General features: G+C 50.2%; 1 protein-coding gene across 6 annotated transcripts in view; it reads left to right on the top strand.

Annotated features, from left to right (window-relative positions):
- Nucleotides 1–15,681, top strand: part of TNIP1 (TNFAIP3 interacting protein 1) — a 47,107-nt gene that overhangs the window by 15,596 nt on the left and 15,830 nt on the right. For 4 of the 6 annotated variants that reach the window (XM_005897326.2, XM_070374648.1, XM_070374649.1 and 1 more), the window contains exons 2-8: nucleotides 128–299; nucleotides 1,522–1,656; nucleotides 3,067–3,152; nucleotides 4,719–4,799; nucleotides 10,543–10,734; nucleotides 13,448–13,542; nucleotides 15,047–15,167. In XM_005897326.2, coding sequence (XP_005897388.1) covers nucleotides 164–299; nucleotides 1,522–1,656; nucleotides 3,067–3,152; nucleotides 4,719–4,799; nucleotides 10,543–10,734; nucleotides 13,448–13,542; nucleotides 15,047–15,167 — 846 coding nt within the window. In that variant the 5' untranslated portion in view covers nucleotides 128–163. The remainder of the gene's footprint in view (nucleotides 1–127; nucleotides 300–1,521; nucleotides 1,657–3,066; nucleotides 3,153–4,718; nucleotides 4,800–10,542; nucleotides 10,735–13,447; nucleotides 13,543–15,046; nucleotides 15,168–15,681) is intronic. The other 2 variants (XM_070374647.1, XM_070374650.1) reach the window with 2 other exon arrangements.

Raw genomic sequence — 15,681 nt, 5'->3', positions numbered from 1 at the left:
ATGGGCAGACCAGCCTGTGATGCTGTGTCCTCTTCTGGGTTCTGGGGACTGCCTTCCAGGGCTTTGATTGTCTAGGATGCTTCAGTGGCTCGGCCAGCCCCCTGACCTACTGCTGTTGTCCTTCCAGCCAGGCGGGTACCACGGCAGGGGCTGAGCCACCCTCATGGAAGGGCGAGGACCATACCGGATCTACGACCCTGGGGGCGGCGTGCCTCTGGGAGAGGCGTCCTCAGCTTTTGAGCGCCTAGTGGAGGAGAATTCCCGACTGAAGGAAAAAATGCAAGGGATAAAGATGTTAGGTAAAGCAGACCCTGCCCTCTCCCTGCAGAGCTCCTCCCTCAGCCTGCAGTGCTGACTGGCGCATGCTTCTGCCCAGGCCCCCTCTCTCCCTCCCGGCCCAGCATCGGCTCCTGCCTTACAGCTGTGTCTCTGTGCACTCCTCTAGCAAGGTGGCAGTCTTCCCAGCCCTGCGTCCCCAGCACCCCAGGACCCTGATGACCAGACTCAGAACACTGTGAGGGACTGAGAAGGAGGCGTGGGGTGGCGGAGAGGGAGCCGGCAGGCTCAGTTGGCAGACAAGGGGAATAGCCATGAATAGGCCATCTACCAGAAGTACCAAAAGTGGGGAGAACTGGCATCACCAGGGCAACCACGGGCCAGTCCCCAAGTGTTAGAGCAGGGAGTCCAGCTTGGCTTGAAGCAGGGCAGGAGGAGACCCCTTACTTCCTGGCTCTCACCCAAGCTGTCACCACTGCCCAGGACCAGCCCGCTTCCCTCCACATGGCTGACCGGTCCCCGTCTGTCAGCACCCAGCTCAGATGCTGACTCTTCCTCCATGCGAGGTGTTCACTGATTTCCCCATGCAGAGGGGACCCTTTCCTCCAGATTCCTAAAGCTCTTCCTTCACCACACTGTCCCCTTCTCTGGCCTTGGGCTTTGGGAGTTTAGTATAGCTCCCAATTTCCCAAATGCTTTCTCCCTGCTTGGCAGATCTCTCCTAGGAATGGCAGATCTCTCCTAGGAATGGCAGATTGGTGAAGGAGGGATGGTGTTTCCCTGTCTCCACTTACACAAGAAGGCAAACAAGGCCCAGAGGGGTGGTGGGTGGTTGATGTTATGGAAGGTCTCCTCTCTTCAGGGAGCCCCTGACTGCAGTCTGTAGGCTGTGGGTAGCCCCCCTTGGGACCATGATGGTGGGCCTGAAAGAGCCCCTGGCTTTGTGGAGTCCTCAGTCAGGTGTGGCAGGAATGGGGCAGGAAGAGGGTGCTGGAGGCCAGAAGTTTGTTCCAGATTCCCCTCTGCTCCTTCCCCCCTGGTTGCAGGGCCTCTTCCTTATCAGGCTATTTCTGGCCATGAGCTGGAATGATATGTGTCCCACTGAGCCCACGAGGTGATGTAGGGAGTGAAGCCCAGGACCTGGAGCACCAAACCCAGGCAGAAGCAGGCATAGGGGATCAGGGTGGGAGAGCCGGCATGCTTAACTGAGTAATATTGCTCCTCCTTCCCCCGTTGTCTCCCCAGGGGAACTTTTGGAAGAGTCCCAGATGGAAGCATCCAGGCTGCGGCAGAAGGCAGAGGAGCTGGTCAAGGACAGTGAGCCACTGCCACCATCATCTCCCTCTTTGGCCTCCTTCAATGACCTGGCTGAGCTCGCAGGTACGAGGGGAGCCCAGGCAGTCCTCTGCCCATAACCTCACTCTCTAGGCCCTTAACCGAGCACTCCCTTCTGAGTCAGAAATCCGCCGCTCCTTCGTTTATCCTTAGGCTGCAGGCTGTCCTCCCAATCATGTTCTGGCTACAGCATCCCCCAGAAGGTCAGATTTGGAAAGGACCTCAAAATAATCTTGTCCAAAAATGGCTGGTGACTCAGCAGTCTTGAGACCCTGGCAGATATTAGAAATGGATAGCAACAATCTGCTCCTTCCAGGATGTGGGCTCAGGATCTTTATCAATATAACTTACTTAGCGCATATTTGATGAGCAGTTACTATATGCCAGGATCGCGCTCCAGGCAACACCTTCGGGTCTCTAGACTTGGCATCTGAGTCAGAAGCTTTCTGGTCTGCCTTGCCCCGCTTCCATTTTACAGGTGGGGAGGCTGAGGCAGAACCGGCTTTGCCTCTCGGCCTGCAGCAGCACCTTTCAGATGTCAGGTCCACAGACCACCTATAAGGGAAAGCACCGACTGTGACTTAGGGTTAAAGTCCTGTGTGTGATCACGTGCATTCCTCCGGGATGTCTCTGTATCCAGGGCACGGTCTGAAACTAGGGAAGAAAAGGACTCAGATGGTTCCTGCTGCAGCCCAACCTGCGGCCTCAGCCCAGGCCAGTATGCCAACCTTCCGTTCTGCTGCTGGTGACATTTACTGAATGGACACGTGGAGGAGATGGTGATTTCAGAGTCTGCTGTGCTGCAGGCAGTGGGCATTGCCAGCTTCCACTTGTCCATTCAATAGTATTTTCTTTTTTTAAAAAATTATGAAAGTATGATAACACATTTACAGGAGACTAGGAAAATACAAAACAAGGTTACATATAATTCTACTATATTCAGTAGTATTTTCTGAGTCCTGGATGGATGCCAGGCTCACCTCAGGAAGGAACCATGCAGCTACCCTCAAGGGGCTCCCTGGGGCAAGAGCCCTAGGAATTCAGGGAGGGAGATCTCAGTTCTGCAGTTGCCAGCGGGGTCAATGGGTGACCTTTCTGTGCCTGTTTTCTTACCTTTAAAATGGGGATACAAAGCTGTCTTGAGAATTGGCCAGGATAGTAAATATAAAAACACTTTGTTAATTGTAAATTGTCATCCGTGTCATTATTGAGGTAGGTCCAAAGTAGCAAGGAGCAATGATCACCTTGGGATTTTCCCAGTGAGAGCAGGCAAGATGGTCTCTGCCCAGGTTCTGCCCTGTTGTTCCAGGGCCATCATCCCAGGACCACCTCCCATCTCCCCAGACTCATGGAAGGAACTCTGAGAACTCTCCGTGCCAAGGCCATTCTTAAGGGGGTGGCATCTGGGCTTTTCCTCTTTCTCTGCTTCTCACACATGTTTTCTCATTTCTCCAGGAAAAGACACAGCTGTCCCAGCAACTCCTGCTGACCCGGCACACCCAAGCGACAAGCCAGAGCCAGTCCCCAAACCTCCATCCAGTGTAAGTTGCATTTGGAGTCATGACAGAAAGTTGCATAGATCTCAAGTTCCCGTTGGCAGAATAGGAAGAGAGATGTTTGGGGTCAGGATACCTCCGACTTGCTGGGTGATATTGACGAGTTGATTTCGGTCTCTCTGGGGCCTTGGTTTCCTCATTTGCAAATGAAGGTCAGAGTTCAGTCTGACCAGGAAAACCCTGATATGCACAAGGAGTTCCTCCCATCTGCCTGGTTGTGTAATGTTAAGCACGTATCGACTGCACAGTGCTCGGAAAGTAGGCAGATGTGACAGGTAGCTCACCTTCTCAACAGGGGCTCCAAAACTGTCTTCTGCAGATTTGCCTTGAGAAGGTCGACTTGGTATCCTAGGACTGGAAGGCACTCAGGTGGTCATATCATTTAGAGTCTCCATCCCACAGAGGAGATTCAAAGAGAGAAGAATGTTTTCCTAGGTCATATAGGACAGCTGAGGAAGAGTAGAAGGGAAAGGGAAACTTTCTGGGGCAGTGCCGAGGCCCAGAAAGTTGGAGGCTGGGGGCTCAGCAGAAGCTGAGCACAGAGATCCCTCGATCCCTGCCCTTTCCTGGGACAAGGGAAGGCTGAATTAACCTTTGTTCAGCCAGGTTTAGCAGCAGTCCCAGAGCCAGCTGTTGGTCCAGCAGCCCATCGGTTGGTTGCACAACCAGTATCTGCTACTTGGAGTGGCTGGGAGACATGGCAAAGTCTGGAGTCCTGGTTCACCCTAGATTTGCATGTGTCCTGCAAAAGTCTCTCTAAGTTTGCCAGTTTCTCATAAGACTTACCTCCCCTGGGATCTCTGGAACTGGGTTGGCAAGGCGGGCACAGGACTGCTGTGGCCGTGGCCACGCTGACTGCTGCCTGTGTTTCCCAGATGACCAGTCGGAGACTCCCGGGTCTGGGACATGGCTCAGGTGCCATCACAGGGATGTTGGATTTGTGGTCCTTGAAATGCAGTCCTACTTTTGCATTTATTGGTGGGAGGCCCTCAGTTTTCTCCTCTGTCCAATGGGGATATAAACTTCTGACCACTCTCGCAGGTTGCTTGGAGAAAAAATGGAGTTCATGAAAGAATTTTATTTTTATTCTTTTTTTGGCTGTGCTGCACAGCATGTGGGATGTTAGTTCCCAAGAACCTGTGCCCCCTGCACAGAGTCCTGACCACTGGACCACCAGGGAAGTCATGAAAACACTTTTTAAGTGCATGGCCATTTAAAAAAGATAAGATCCCAAAATGCTAAGTACTTTGAAGGTCAGCTAGCCCAGTATCCCTGTTTTACACATGAGGAAACTGGCCATGGAGGATGTGACCTCAAGTCACACAGTGGGCTGCCCAGCAGACTTGCTGGGATTTATTCCTGCTTCGTGGTTTGTAAGCTCAGCCTGGGCTGGCTCCTCCCACATGGAGGGGCTGCCCAGAGGACTTGGATGTGAGAAGGGATTTTTGTCCCTCCATTCTCTGCCCCCTCCATAGTCTCAGCTATAAGGTCCATAGAGGAGGGGCGAGGGGTTTTCTCCCAGGCGTCCCCTGACTCCCTTTTTCTATACAGAACACCTCCTCTGAATTTGAAGTGGTCCCCGCCGAGGGGCCTTCTTCACCGGAGAGCAGCGGCCACACCAGAAATACGATGGTGAGTGGATGGCAGGTCCCTGGGAACATCCTGCATCTCCTCTCTGTTTCAGTCACCTGGCCCCGGGTGAGAGGCACAGGACACGCTCACATCCCCTGGGCAACTCGGAGTCACTTGGGATAGGCTCGAGCGGCCAGCGCCGGGGGGTGTTTCTCGCTCACATATGCAAATACGTGACTGGTGACTTCCCCGTGGGCCACACGAGTACCAACCATTGTGAAAGTCCAGGCACGTTGCCAGCCCTGCTGCCTCCGCCAAGCGCCCAGCACCTCTGCACACTATGACTCAGCCTTTGGGCCTGTAGGCTTGTAGCCCGGGTAGAGTAGAAAGGGTCAGAGGAACCCAGAGCAGCTTGAGGCAGGTGATTGGCATTTTGTGCAGGCTCTTGGGTCCCCCCAGGCTCCCCTTTGGGGCATGTAGGTAGGAGGTTAAACCTTGCGCTCACACACACACAAGCATACACAGTCCACCAGCTCTGAGGTGTCTACCTGGTCCCCACTTTACCCTACTTTGCTGCCTTTATTCCAACTATGTCGCCCTGCTCTCTCTCAAAATGGCAGACTTACTGGAGAACCATTGAGAAAGGCATGGAACATTCTTTAGAAATCTTCCACTTCTCACCCTCTCCTCCTTCTCCCTCCCTCCTCCCTTGGAGATATTTTGATTGTTATACAGGCAGCAGGTCGTCTAACCCTTCACTGATGTCTTGGTTTCCGCTGCCTTATTTTGGGCACGAATGTTGCTCTTTAAAGTGAAAGGCTTCTACCAAAAATTTAGAGAAGAGCTGACACCTATCCTGCTCAAACTCTTCCAGAAAATTGCAGAGGAAGGTAAACTTCCAAACTCATTCTATGAGGCCACCATCACCCTAATACCAAAACCTGACAAAGATCCCACAAAAAAAGAAAACTACAGGCCAATATCACTGATGAACATAGATGCAAAAATCCTTAACAAAATTCTAGCAATCAGAATCCAACAACACATTAAAAAGATCATACACCATGATCAAGTGGGCTTTATCCCAGGGATGCAAGGATTCTTCAATATCCGCAAATCAATCAATGTAATACACCACATTAACAAATTGAAAATAAAACCATATGATTATCTCAATAGATGCAGAGAAAGCCTTTGACAAAATTCAACATCCATTTATGATAAAACTCTCCAGAAAGCAGGAATAGAAGGAACATACCTCAACATAATAAAAGCTATATATGACAAACCCACAGCAAACATTATCCTCAATGGTGAAAAATTGAAAGCATTTCCTCTAAAGTCAGGAACAAGACAAGGGTGCCCACTTTCACCATTACTATTCAACATAGTTTTGGAAGTTTTGGCCACAGCAATCAGAGCAGAAAAAGAAATAAAAGGAATCCAAATTGGAAAAGAAGAAGTAAAACTCTCACTATTTGCAGATGACATGATCCTCTACATAGAAAACCCTAAAGAATCCACCAGAAAATTACTAGAAATAATCAATGACTACAGTAAAGTTGCAGGATATAAAATCAACACACAGAAATCCCTTGCATTCCTATACACTAATAATGAGAAAACAGAAAGAGAAATTAAGGAAACAATTCCATTCACCATTGCAATGGAAAGAATAAAATACTTAGGAATATATCTACCTAAAGAAACTAAAGACCTATATATAGAAAACTATAAAACACTGGTGAAAGAAATCAAAGAGGACACTAATAGATGGAGAAATATACCATGTTCATGGATTGGAAGAATCAATATAGTGAAAATGAGTATACTACCCAAAGCAATTTATAGATTCAACGCAATCCCTATCAAGCTACCAACAGTATTCTTCACAGAGCTAGAACAAATAATTTCACAATTTGTATGGAAATACAAAAACCTCGAATAGCCAAAGCGATCTTGAGAAAGAAAGAATGGAACTGGAGGAATCAACCTACCTGACTTCAGGCTCTACTACAAAGCCACAGTTATCAAGACAGTATGGTACTGGCACAAAGACAGAAATATTGATCAATGGAATAAAATAGAAAGCCCAGAGATAAATCCACGACATATGGACACCTTATCTTCGACAAAGGAGGCAAGAATATACAATGGATTAAAGACAATCTCTTTAACAAGTGGTGCTGGGAAATCTGGTCAACCACTTGTAAAAGAATGAAACTGGACCACTTTCTAACACCATACACAAAAATAAACTCAAAATGGATTAAAGATCTCAACGTAAGACCAGAAACTATAAAACTCCTAGAGGAGAACATAGGCAAAACACTCTCCGACATACATCACAGCAGGATCCTCTATGACCCACCTCCCAGAATATTGGAAATAAAAGCAAAAATAAACAAATGGGACCTAATTAACCTTAAAAGCTTCTGCACATCAAAGGACACTATTAGCAAGGTGAAAAGACAGCCTTCAGAATGGGAGAAAATAATAGCAAATGAAGCAACCGACAAACAACTAGTCTCAAAATATACAAGCAACTCCTACAGCTCAACTCCAGAAAAATAAACGACCCAATCAAAAAATGGGCCAAAGAACTAAATAGACATTTCTCCAAAAAAGACATACAGATGGCTAACAAACACATGAAAAGATGCTCAACATCACTCATTATCAGAGAAATGCAAATCAAAACCACTATGAGGTACCATTTCACACCAGTCAGAATGGCTGCGATCCAAAAGTCTACAAATAATAAATGCTGGAGAGGGTGTGGAGAAAAGGGAACCCTTTTACACTGTTGGTGGGAATGCAAACTAGTACAGCCACTATGGAGAACTGTGTGGAGATTCCTTAAAAAACTGGAAATAGAACTGCCTTATGATCCAGCAACCCCACTGCTGGGCATACACACTGAGGAAACCAGAAGGGAAAGAGACACGTGTACCCCAATGTTCATCACAGCACTGTTTATAATAGCCAAGACATGGAAGCAACCTAGATGTCCATCAGCAGATGAATGGATAAGAAAGCTGTGGTACATATACACAATGGAGTATTACTCAGCCATTAAAAAGAATACATTTGAATCAGTTCTAATGAGGTGGATGAAACTGGAGCCTATTATACAGAGTGAAGTAAGCCAGAAGGAAAAACATAAATACAGTATACTAACGCATATATATGGAATTTAGAAAGATGGTAACAATAACCCGATTATGCGAGACAGCAAAAGAGACACTGATGTATAGAACAGTCTTATGGACTCTGTGGGAGAGGGAGAGGGTGGGAAGATTTGGGAGAATGGCAATGAAACATGTAAAATATCATGTAGGAAACGAGTTGCCAGTCCAGGTTCGATGCATGATGCTGGATGCTTGGGGCTGGTGCACTGGGATGGCCCAGAGGGATGGTATGGGGAGGGAGGAGGAGAGGGTTCGGGATGGGGAACACATGTATACCTGTGGCGGATTCATTTTGATATTTGGCAAAACTAATACAATTATGTAAAGTTTAAAAATAAAATAAAATTAGAAAAAAAAATCTAAAAAAAAAAAAAAAAAAAAAAAGACTGAACAACGAATTCACAAAAAAAAAAAAAAAAAAATAAAGTGAAAGGCTTTGGGAAGTGGGAACTGGGGAGCGGAGGGAAGTGAGGCAGAAACTACGGTTCCCATTACAAACCTTGGAGAACAATGTGACTCTTTAAGCTGTGAACAGTTGATTAAAATGTTAAAATTTCAAGTTAAATGCCGGAAAATACATTAACATATAAAAATTAAAAATATTGAATTAGCAAGGCAAGATACAAAAAGGTTGCTCTTTGGTTCACTGATTGTCTCTTGTATGTGTCAGTCCCCGGGGTGAGGTCTCCATCAGGCCCACACAGCTTACACTAGCGAGGCTTTGGGGACACAGGGCAGCTCTGGGTATCGGGAAGGTTCTGTGTTTCATCCTCTGGGAATGTCAGCCCCTGGTCCTGTTGTGTCCCTGAGGGTTCTGAGAAGCTGGCCAAGGAGGCACGATTCCCCTGCCCCTACCCCGCCCCCTACCGCCTGCTGTGGAAGCATTTCACTCTATGACCCTGAACTTCATCTCCTCAGTAGGTTCGTCCTTCGCCCCACCATGAGCTTAGTCTGTGCTGAGCAAAGACAAGACAGCCTCCCTGTCCTCTGGGAGCTTGCAGGCTAGTCGGAGAGGTCTGAAAGATGACACAGGTCACCAGCTTTAAAAAGAGTACCATTGGCCGCCTCAGACCCTGTGTGGAAAGAGGCAGTGCGGGAATGAAGGCAGAATTGAAGCAGCAGCAGCACCTGTTAGAGTGAGGTGCTGACGGTATGAGGGAGCCATTCACTGGACACCGTGCTGTGGCCCTCAGGGCATTTCTACTGCTGCAGAGTTCAGACGAGGGAAGTCGCTGCAGATGGAGTATCAGGGAGCCCACGGTCTGGCCCTGGCTCTGCCACTGACTCATGAGCAGCCTTCTTTGGGCAGCCTTCTTCTCCCCACACTTTGGTTTCTAGACCCGAACCTTGAGGCTTCATGTAGCTCTGACGTCCTGTGACTCGCATCAGTGTGATGGAGGGCCTGCTAGAGCCGCTTACAGCAGGCAGGGCCAGGAAGGATGAACAGAGGGGACACCAGGGGAATGAAGGCTGAGGAGACGTGGGGCCTGGGGGCTCAGGCAGGGGAAGGTGGGCACTCAGGTGCCTGGCTGGGGAGCTGGGGGCTTAAGACACTCAGCTGTCAGGTACCCCTGTGGATCCTTGGACATGGTGTTGGCATAGCTAAGACAGTCTGTGTTCTAGACAGAGGAGAGAGAGAGAGTGACCGGTTCTGAGACTGGACTATCTTGCCCATAGTTTCCTTCCTATCTTAATTCTCTCCTAGACTGGGTATCTTTGAACTATATAGAGCTATGATTCTCTCTTTTTAAATTAATTAATAATTTTTGGCTGTGCTGGGTCTTTGTTGCTGCGCACGGGCTTTTCTAGTTGTGGTTAGCAGGAACTAAGCGCTTGTTGTGGTGCACAGACTTCTTATTGCTGTAGCTTCTCGTTGCACAGCATGGGCTGTCAGTATGCAGTCTTCAATAGATGCGGCTAATGGGGTCTAGAGTATGGGCTCAGATGGATTTAGTTGCCCTGCAACGTGTGGGGTCTTCCCAGACCAGGGACCAAACCTGAGTCCTGTGTATTGGCAGATGGGCTCTTAACCACTGGACCACCAGGGAGGTTCTAGAGCTATGCTTCTTAGTGTGTTTTGAGTCTCGGGTCCTTTGAGAAGTTGGTGAATGCTTGGACCATTGCCCAGAAGACGCTGGTACAGACATGACGGACAGTCTCAATGTCTGCTGGCCGAGCCTTGCTGAGTGGAAGCAGCAGTGCTGTAGACAGAGGGATATTGTTCCTTGGGCTTGCTGCTTTCATGTGTCAGTCAGTTCACCTCCAGGGGACCCTGTAGGGCGGAAGGGGAGAAAGGGTGTGTGTGCGTGCAGGAGATGAGGATTCTGAGGCCCCATAAACACGTGACTGACCCAGAGGCCCTTGGCAAGGCCAGAGTGTGGGAGGAACGCGGCTCCATTACTGGTGAGACAGCCAGTGGCCGGGAGTCCTGGGGCCTGCCCTGTGAGTCAGCCCCAGACAGGGAACCTGGGTAACTGGAGAATTTCCCCAGGCTGAGCTGGGATCAGAGGGGGAAACTGAGTCATGAGGAATGGGGAAGCAGAGGGAGAAAGGCTGGAGAGGCCTGCTCAGACCGTGGTGAAGAGCGGTCCGCCCCCACCCTCCACCCCCAGGAGCTGGGCCCCCTGCCCCAGGAGGACAGCACCCTGATGCTGCACCTGCAGCGCCTGGAGACCACCCTGAGTGTGTGCGCCGAGGAGCCCGACCACAGCCAGCTCTTCACGCACCTGGGCCGCATGGCCCTCGAGTTCAACCGGCTGGCCTCCAAGGTGCACAAGAACGAGCAGCGCACCTCCATCCTGCAGGTGAGGCTGGGCCCGGGGCGGGCGGCCCGGGATTGGCCGTGTGGTCCCCCTCTGCTTCCTCCAGCTCTCCTGGGGCATCCAGGGGACCACAGGGACTTCCGAGGGCATGGCTGGGGACCCGTCTCGGGCTTCTTGTTCAAGGTGGTGAGCGGGGTAAGGAACTTGTGTGAGGGGACGAGGAAGGAAATTGGGAAATGGTGGGGTGGGTGATGCAAATTTCATGGTGGGGGTGACTGTGGAGGCAGTGGATGCGGCAGGTTGGCAGCATCCTTGCTTTTGTTCTTCACATACAGGTGTGGACAGGGAGGGGACAGGCCCCTTGTATGTTACTGCCCTGCCCCCTGAAGCAGGAGCATCATTATCCCCACCTCACAGGGGGGGCTGTAGCCCTTGAGAGGTGATTTTTTTTTTTTTTTTTGCCTAAGATCCCCCAGTTAGTAGATGGTACAGCTAGAATTTGAACCTCTATGTCTTATTCCAAAGTCCATGCTCTTAACTACCGTCCCAGCCTGCCCCCAGTGGAGGAGGCTTCTCCTTCATAACCTTCCCTGTGCTGTGAGAATGAAGTTATATTTCCTTCCTAGGCCAGGTGTACAGCAGAGTGATTGTCACACACACAGACCCACACACATATTCTTTTTCAGATTTTTTTTTGGCCATGCTGTGCGGCATGCAGGATCTTAGTTCCCCGACCAGTTATTGAACCCATGCCCCTGCGCTGGAAGCACAGAGTCTTACTCACTGGGCCTCCAGGAAGCCCCATCCCTTATTTTCCTGTCAGGTTCCTGTTTGTTTCATTCTTAGCTCTTAGCATAGTTTGTAATAGTTTTATTAAGTGGTTTCTTTGTATTTGTTTTCCCTATGCTCCCTGCTAGAATGTAGGCCTCGCAAAAGGGGCAGCGCCTTGGATATGTCCACCACTGCTGGTGTCTGGCACTTCCTGGTGCGGGATGTGCATTTGGTAAATGAATGAATTAACGAACAGATGGACTCACACATGAGCTCTCTTAGCCACTTTGAGGGAAGATAGTGACCTTCATGATGACCTCTCTCGATCTGCTTTGTGCCCAGGGTATTTGCCTCTTGCCCAGAAGGATAGCACGTGAGGCCTCGTCCTGACCTCTTAGTGCCCAAAGCAGGATGTTCTGTTCCCTGGAGGCCCCACCCAGGGCCGTGGCATCCTGTGTATTTTCCCAGCCTGTGGGTGGAGGTAGATTAATCAGGTCCCTCCTCATTCTTTCATTGATTCGTTTCTTGGTTCCCTCAGCATTTCCAAGGCCAGGCATGGCATGAGGCCTCTGCTGGGCATTGCAGTCAGACATAATGGTTTTCTGCTCCTTCACGTCTGATCACCGTCGAGTTCCAGGCTGTTACAGGGGCTGGATTTGGCTGTGGAAACAAGCAGCTCTGAAATCTCCCTGCATACTATAAACATTTTCCCTCCTGTTCTGTGTGGCAGGGGCTTGTTTCTGCTTTGTAAGCTGAATTGTGTAGCTTTGGGAAAGCTGTGAGGCTCCACTGAGGTGGTGAGTGGCAGAGCACCCCACTGTGTATGGGTCACAGGTTAGGTGCTCACTAGATATCTGTTGAAAGATTGAGTCGTTTCATCCTGACCTGGTGTGTCACCGTTACTCGTTAGCCACTCCCTTCCTTCCATCTGTGAGGCCCTGAATCTGGCTGCCTGTCTTCCACGTCCCCCACCTTACAGCACTTCAAACACGCATCCTCAAAGGTTATCGAGGGCCTGGCAGCTGACGAGGCTGTTGTGTTCTCCCAGTCTTGTAGGTCCTCATAGCAGCCCTGTAAGGGAGGCAGGAGAGGTGCAGTTTCTCCACTTTGTAAGGGAAGGAAATGTGCCTCAAAAGTGAGGGAATCCTGAGCCACACTGGAAATTGGTGAGGTCTTGACCCGATACCCTGTCTTCCCACTTGCCAGCTGACAACCTCACAACCGGCCCCCCTCTGATGCCTCATTCATTCTCCAAATCGCCTAAGCTCTAGGTCTCTTAGGACTCAGATCTTCACGGTCCTTCATTAATTTGGCAGTTCAGTCATTCGGTTGTATGTTCCTTCAGCGGGATTGAGTGTTGAGCTGAGCTGGACCCTGGGCTAGGTGGGGGTCCTGCAGGGGACAAGAGAGTGGTGAGGGGACCCCAGCCTTCTGGAAGCTTGTGGACTAGTAGGGGTGGGGTGGGTGGACACAAAGAAAGTAGTGACACTGATGATTCTGTGGCTGTAATTGTCACAGGTACCAGGAGGGTGAGGGCAGGAGACTGTGGGCAAGGATAACGGAGGTGACCTGGCTTACCTGAGATGTGGGAGTCAAGGAGGACTTCTCGGAGGAGGTTTGACATCTAGGCCAAGGCCGGAAGCAGGAGTAGAAGTCAGCCAGGGGACAGCTGGTGTGGAAGAGCATTTTAGGCTGTGGGAACAGGGGGAGGGATGACCTTGGAGGACCAGAAGGCCTTGTGGCTGACTCTTGGTCAGGCCTCCTCATGGCTGGCTCCTGAGGGAGCTGATGCCAAGAGGAGCCTGGGTGGGACTTTGGCTTGACTCCTGCTGTCCCAAGAGGAATTGGGTGAGGCCATGCAATGGGGATATCGTGTTGGGACGTGGTGTGGTTATAGTGCCTCCCCCGACCTCCAGCATCATTCTGCATTTGGGGTGCACTCCTTCCCTTACTTTGCCCCCATCTCCCTCTCTCTGCCTTGCAGACGCTCTGTGAGCAGCTTCGGAAAGAGAATGAGGCCCTGAAGTCCAAGCTGGATAAGGGCCTGGAACAGCGGGATCAGGCTGCTGAGAGGCTGCGGTAAGTCCAGGCTCCACAGAGAAGGTGTGAGGAGCTGGGTGGGAAAGGCGGGCAGTGGTGTGTGGAACTGATTTCTGGGTTGAGAGCGCTGAGCCCTGTGCCCAGCTCTGCTTTGGATGTCAGGTGTCTTGGTCCTCCTCGTCAAGTATTTCCTCTCTGGTCCATTTAATACCGTGAGGAGTGTTTGTGTATAAAGTGCCTTCAGAGCTTCAGAAGGTCTGGACGAAAGTGCACTCCTACCTTGGGAACCTGCCTGTTAGCAACAGCTTGCTGGCTGTTGGAGACGGAGCTCTGGACTCTGCTGCCCTCTGCTGGTCACCATCCTGTCCTGCTCTGTTTCCTGAGAACTGTCAGGGAATGCTCTTCTGGGCTGGCTCCTGGTCTCAGACTTAGTTGTACGTCAGAATCACCAAGGGTCAGGAAAGGCATTGCAAGTTTGCACTCTCCACCCTCTCTCCTGTGCTGAGATTCTGATTCAGTGGGTCTGGGGCAAGACCTAGGTGTCTGCATTTTCCAGTGGGCCCATAAGCACATTTTCTGTAGTTGGAGTATATAAGTGGGTCAAGGATCACCCCAGAGAAACACTGGTCTTGACCATCAGAGCTCAGCCCTTTGAGATCATGTGGGCCAAACCCCTCACCCTGCAGAGGGAAACTGAGGCTATTTTCACATGAAACCCAGCTGGCAAACAGAATACGAAGAAATCCATATTTCAGTCATGCGTGAATCCACATCACCGTTTGTCTTGTATCTTTTATCACCTACTTTATTATTTACTTAATAATTTAATTTGCATCATGTTTTTACTGAAGATTATTATAAAGAAAACTTACACTAGAGTAACTGGAAAACAACATTACTTGGAATAAATAGAAGATGCCTCCAACAATAAATACAACAAAAATGGAAAGACGATTAATTCTGGTGAATTGCCCACTAAAGGCTCTGAACCTTGAAGGCTGCTCTTTCTCAGTCAACACGGGACATTTGCAAGCGCTGGAGAGGCGCTCAGGACCTGAGCACCAAACTGAGACTTACCCTGTGCAGGATGTCTGAGGATAATTGGAAAGGGTGGAAGTTTCTCAGGGAGTGTGATCCAGAATTATTTCTTTATTTGGCCACACCATGCAGCATGCAGGATCTTAAGTTCCCTGACCAGGGATCAAGCCCACACCCCGCAGTGGAAGCCTGGAGTCTTAACCACTGGACCACCAGGATGTCCCAGTCCAGGGTTATTTAATGCAGTGTGGGTGTATCCTGAAGATCTCACGTATACAGACATCCCATAGTTGGGGATGGATTGTTGGTGACGATCAGAGAATTCCAGAGAGGTCCTGCAGAGTGGCGTGAGGATGCCATTTGTAGTTCCACCTGAGGGCAGGTCTCAAGGACTCTCCTTACTCCCCAGGACTCAGCTTCAATTCAGACAAGTGAGATGTCTGAGACGCCCTGTCTCCTCTACCTGGGGCCGGCAGTATGACCTCTCTGTTTGCCTCCAACCCAGGGAGGAAAACCTGGAACTTAGGAAGTTGTTGATGAGCAGCAGTAAAGACGGTGCCTCCGGGCGGCCAGGCTCACCAAAGATGGAAGGCGCAGGCAAGAAGGGGGCGGCAGCACCGCAGCAGGTACGTGGTCAGAAACTCCTTCCCCAGAGCCCGATGGCCAGTGCCCAGCCTCCGGGGCAGCGAGCCAGTCCCACTGCTGGAAGGTTCTAGTTGTTAGACAGCATTTCCTTGGCTTGTTCTGACAGTCCACCTCCCTGGAGCTTCCACTTCTCAGCCCATATTCTGCTGCCAGCCACAGGGAGCGTCCCATTCCCTGGAACATACGCTTGGCCTGTGGGCTGTGACTGTGGTTCTGTGGGGTCCCCATACCTTCTCCAGGCTGAATAGCTGCAACTCCTTCAGTCATTTGTGCTGTCTGGGCATCTCCCCTAAACTCATTCCAGTTTGTCAGTCTCTCTTATAGGGTGGCTCCCAGAATCAGTTTAATGTCTCAGATACTCCTAGTGGAATTAGGAGGTTAGGTTGAGAGAGCCCCTGAGGGGACTGTGTTAAGCTCCTGTGGTCGTGCTCCGGGAGCCTCTGACATGCAGAGAAGAGGGTGTGGGCTGACTCAGCAAGGCCTTCGAATACCCTG

Source organism: Bos mutus, chromosome 7 (genome assembly GCF_027580195.1).
Source record: "Bos mutus isolate GX-2022 chromosome 7, NWIPB_WYAK_1.1, whole genome shotgun sequence".
In the NCBI taxonomy this organism is placed as follows: domain Eukaryota; kingdom Metazoa; phylum Chordata; class Mammalia; order Artiodactyla; family Bovidae; genus Bos; species Bos mutus.
The sequence above is the reverse complement of the archived record's forward strand: the minus strand, read 5'-3'. Positions and strand labels throughout refer to the sequence as shown.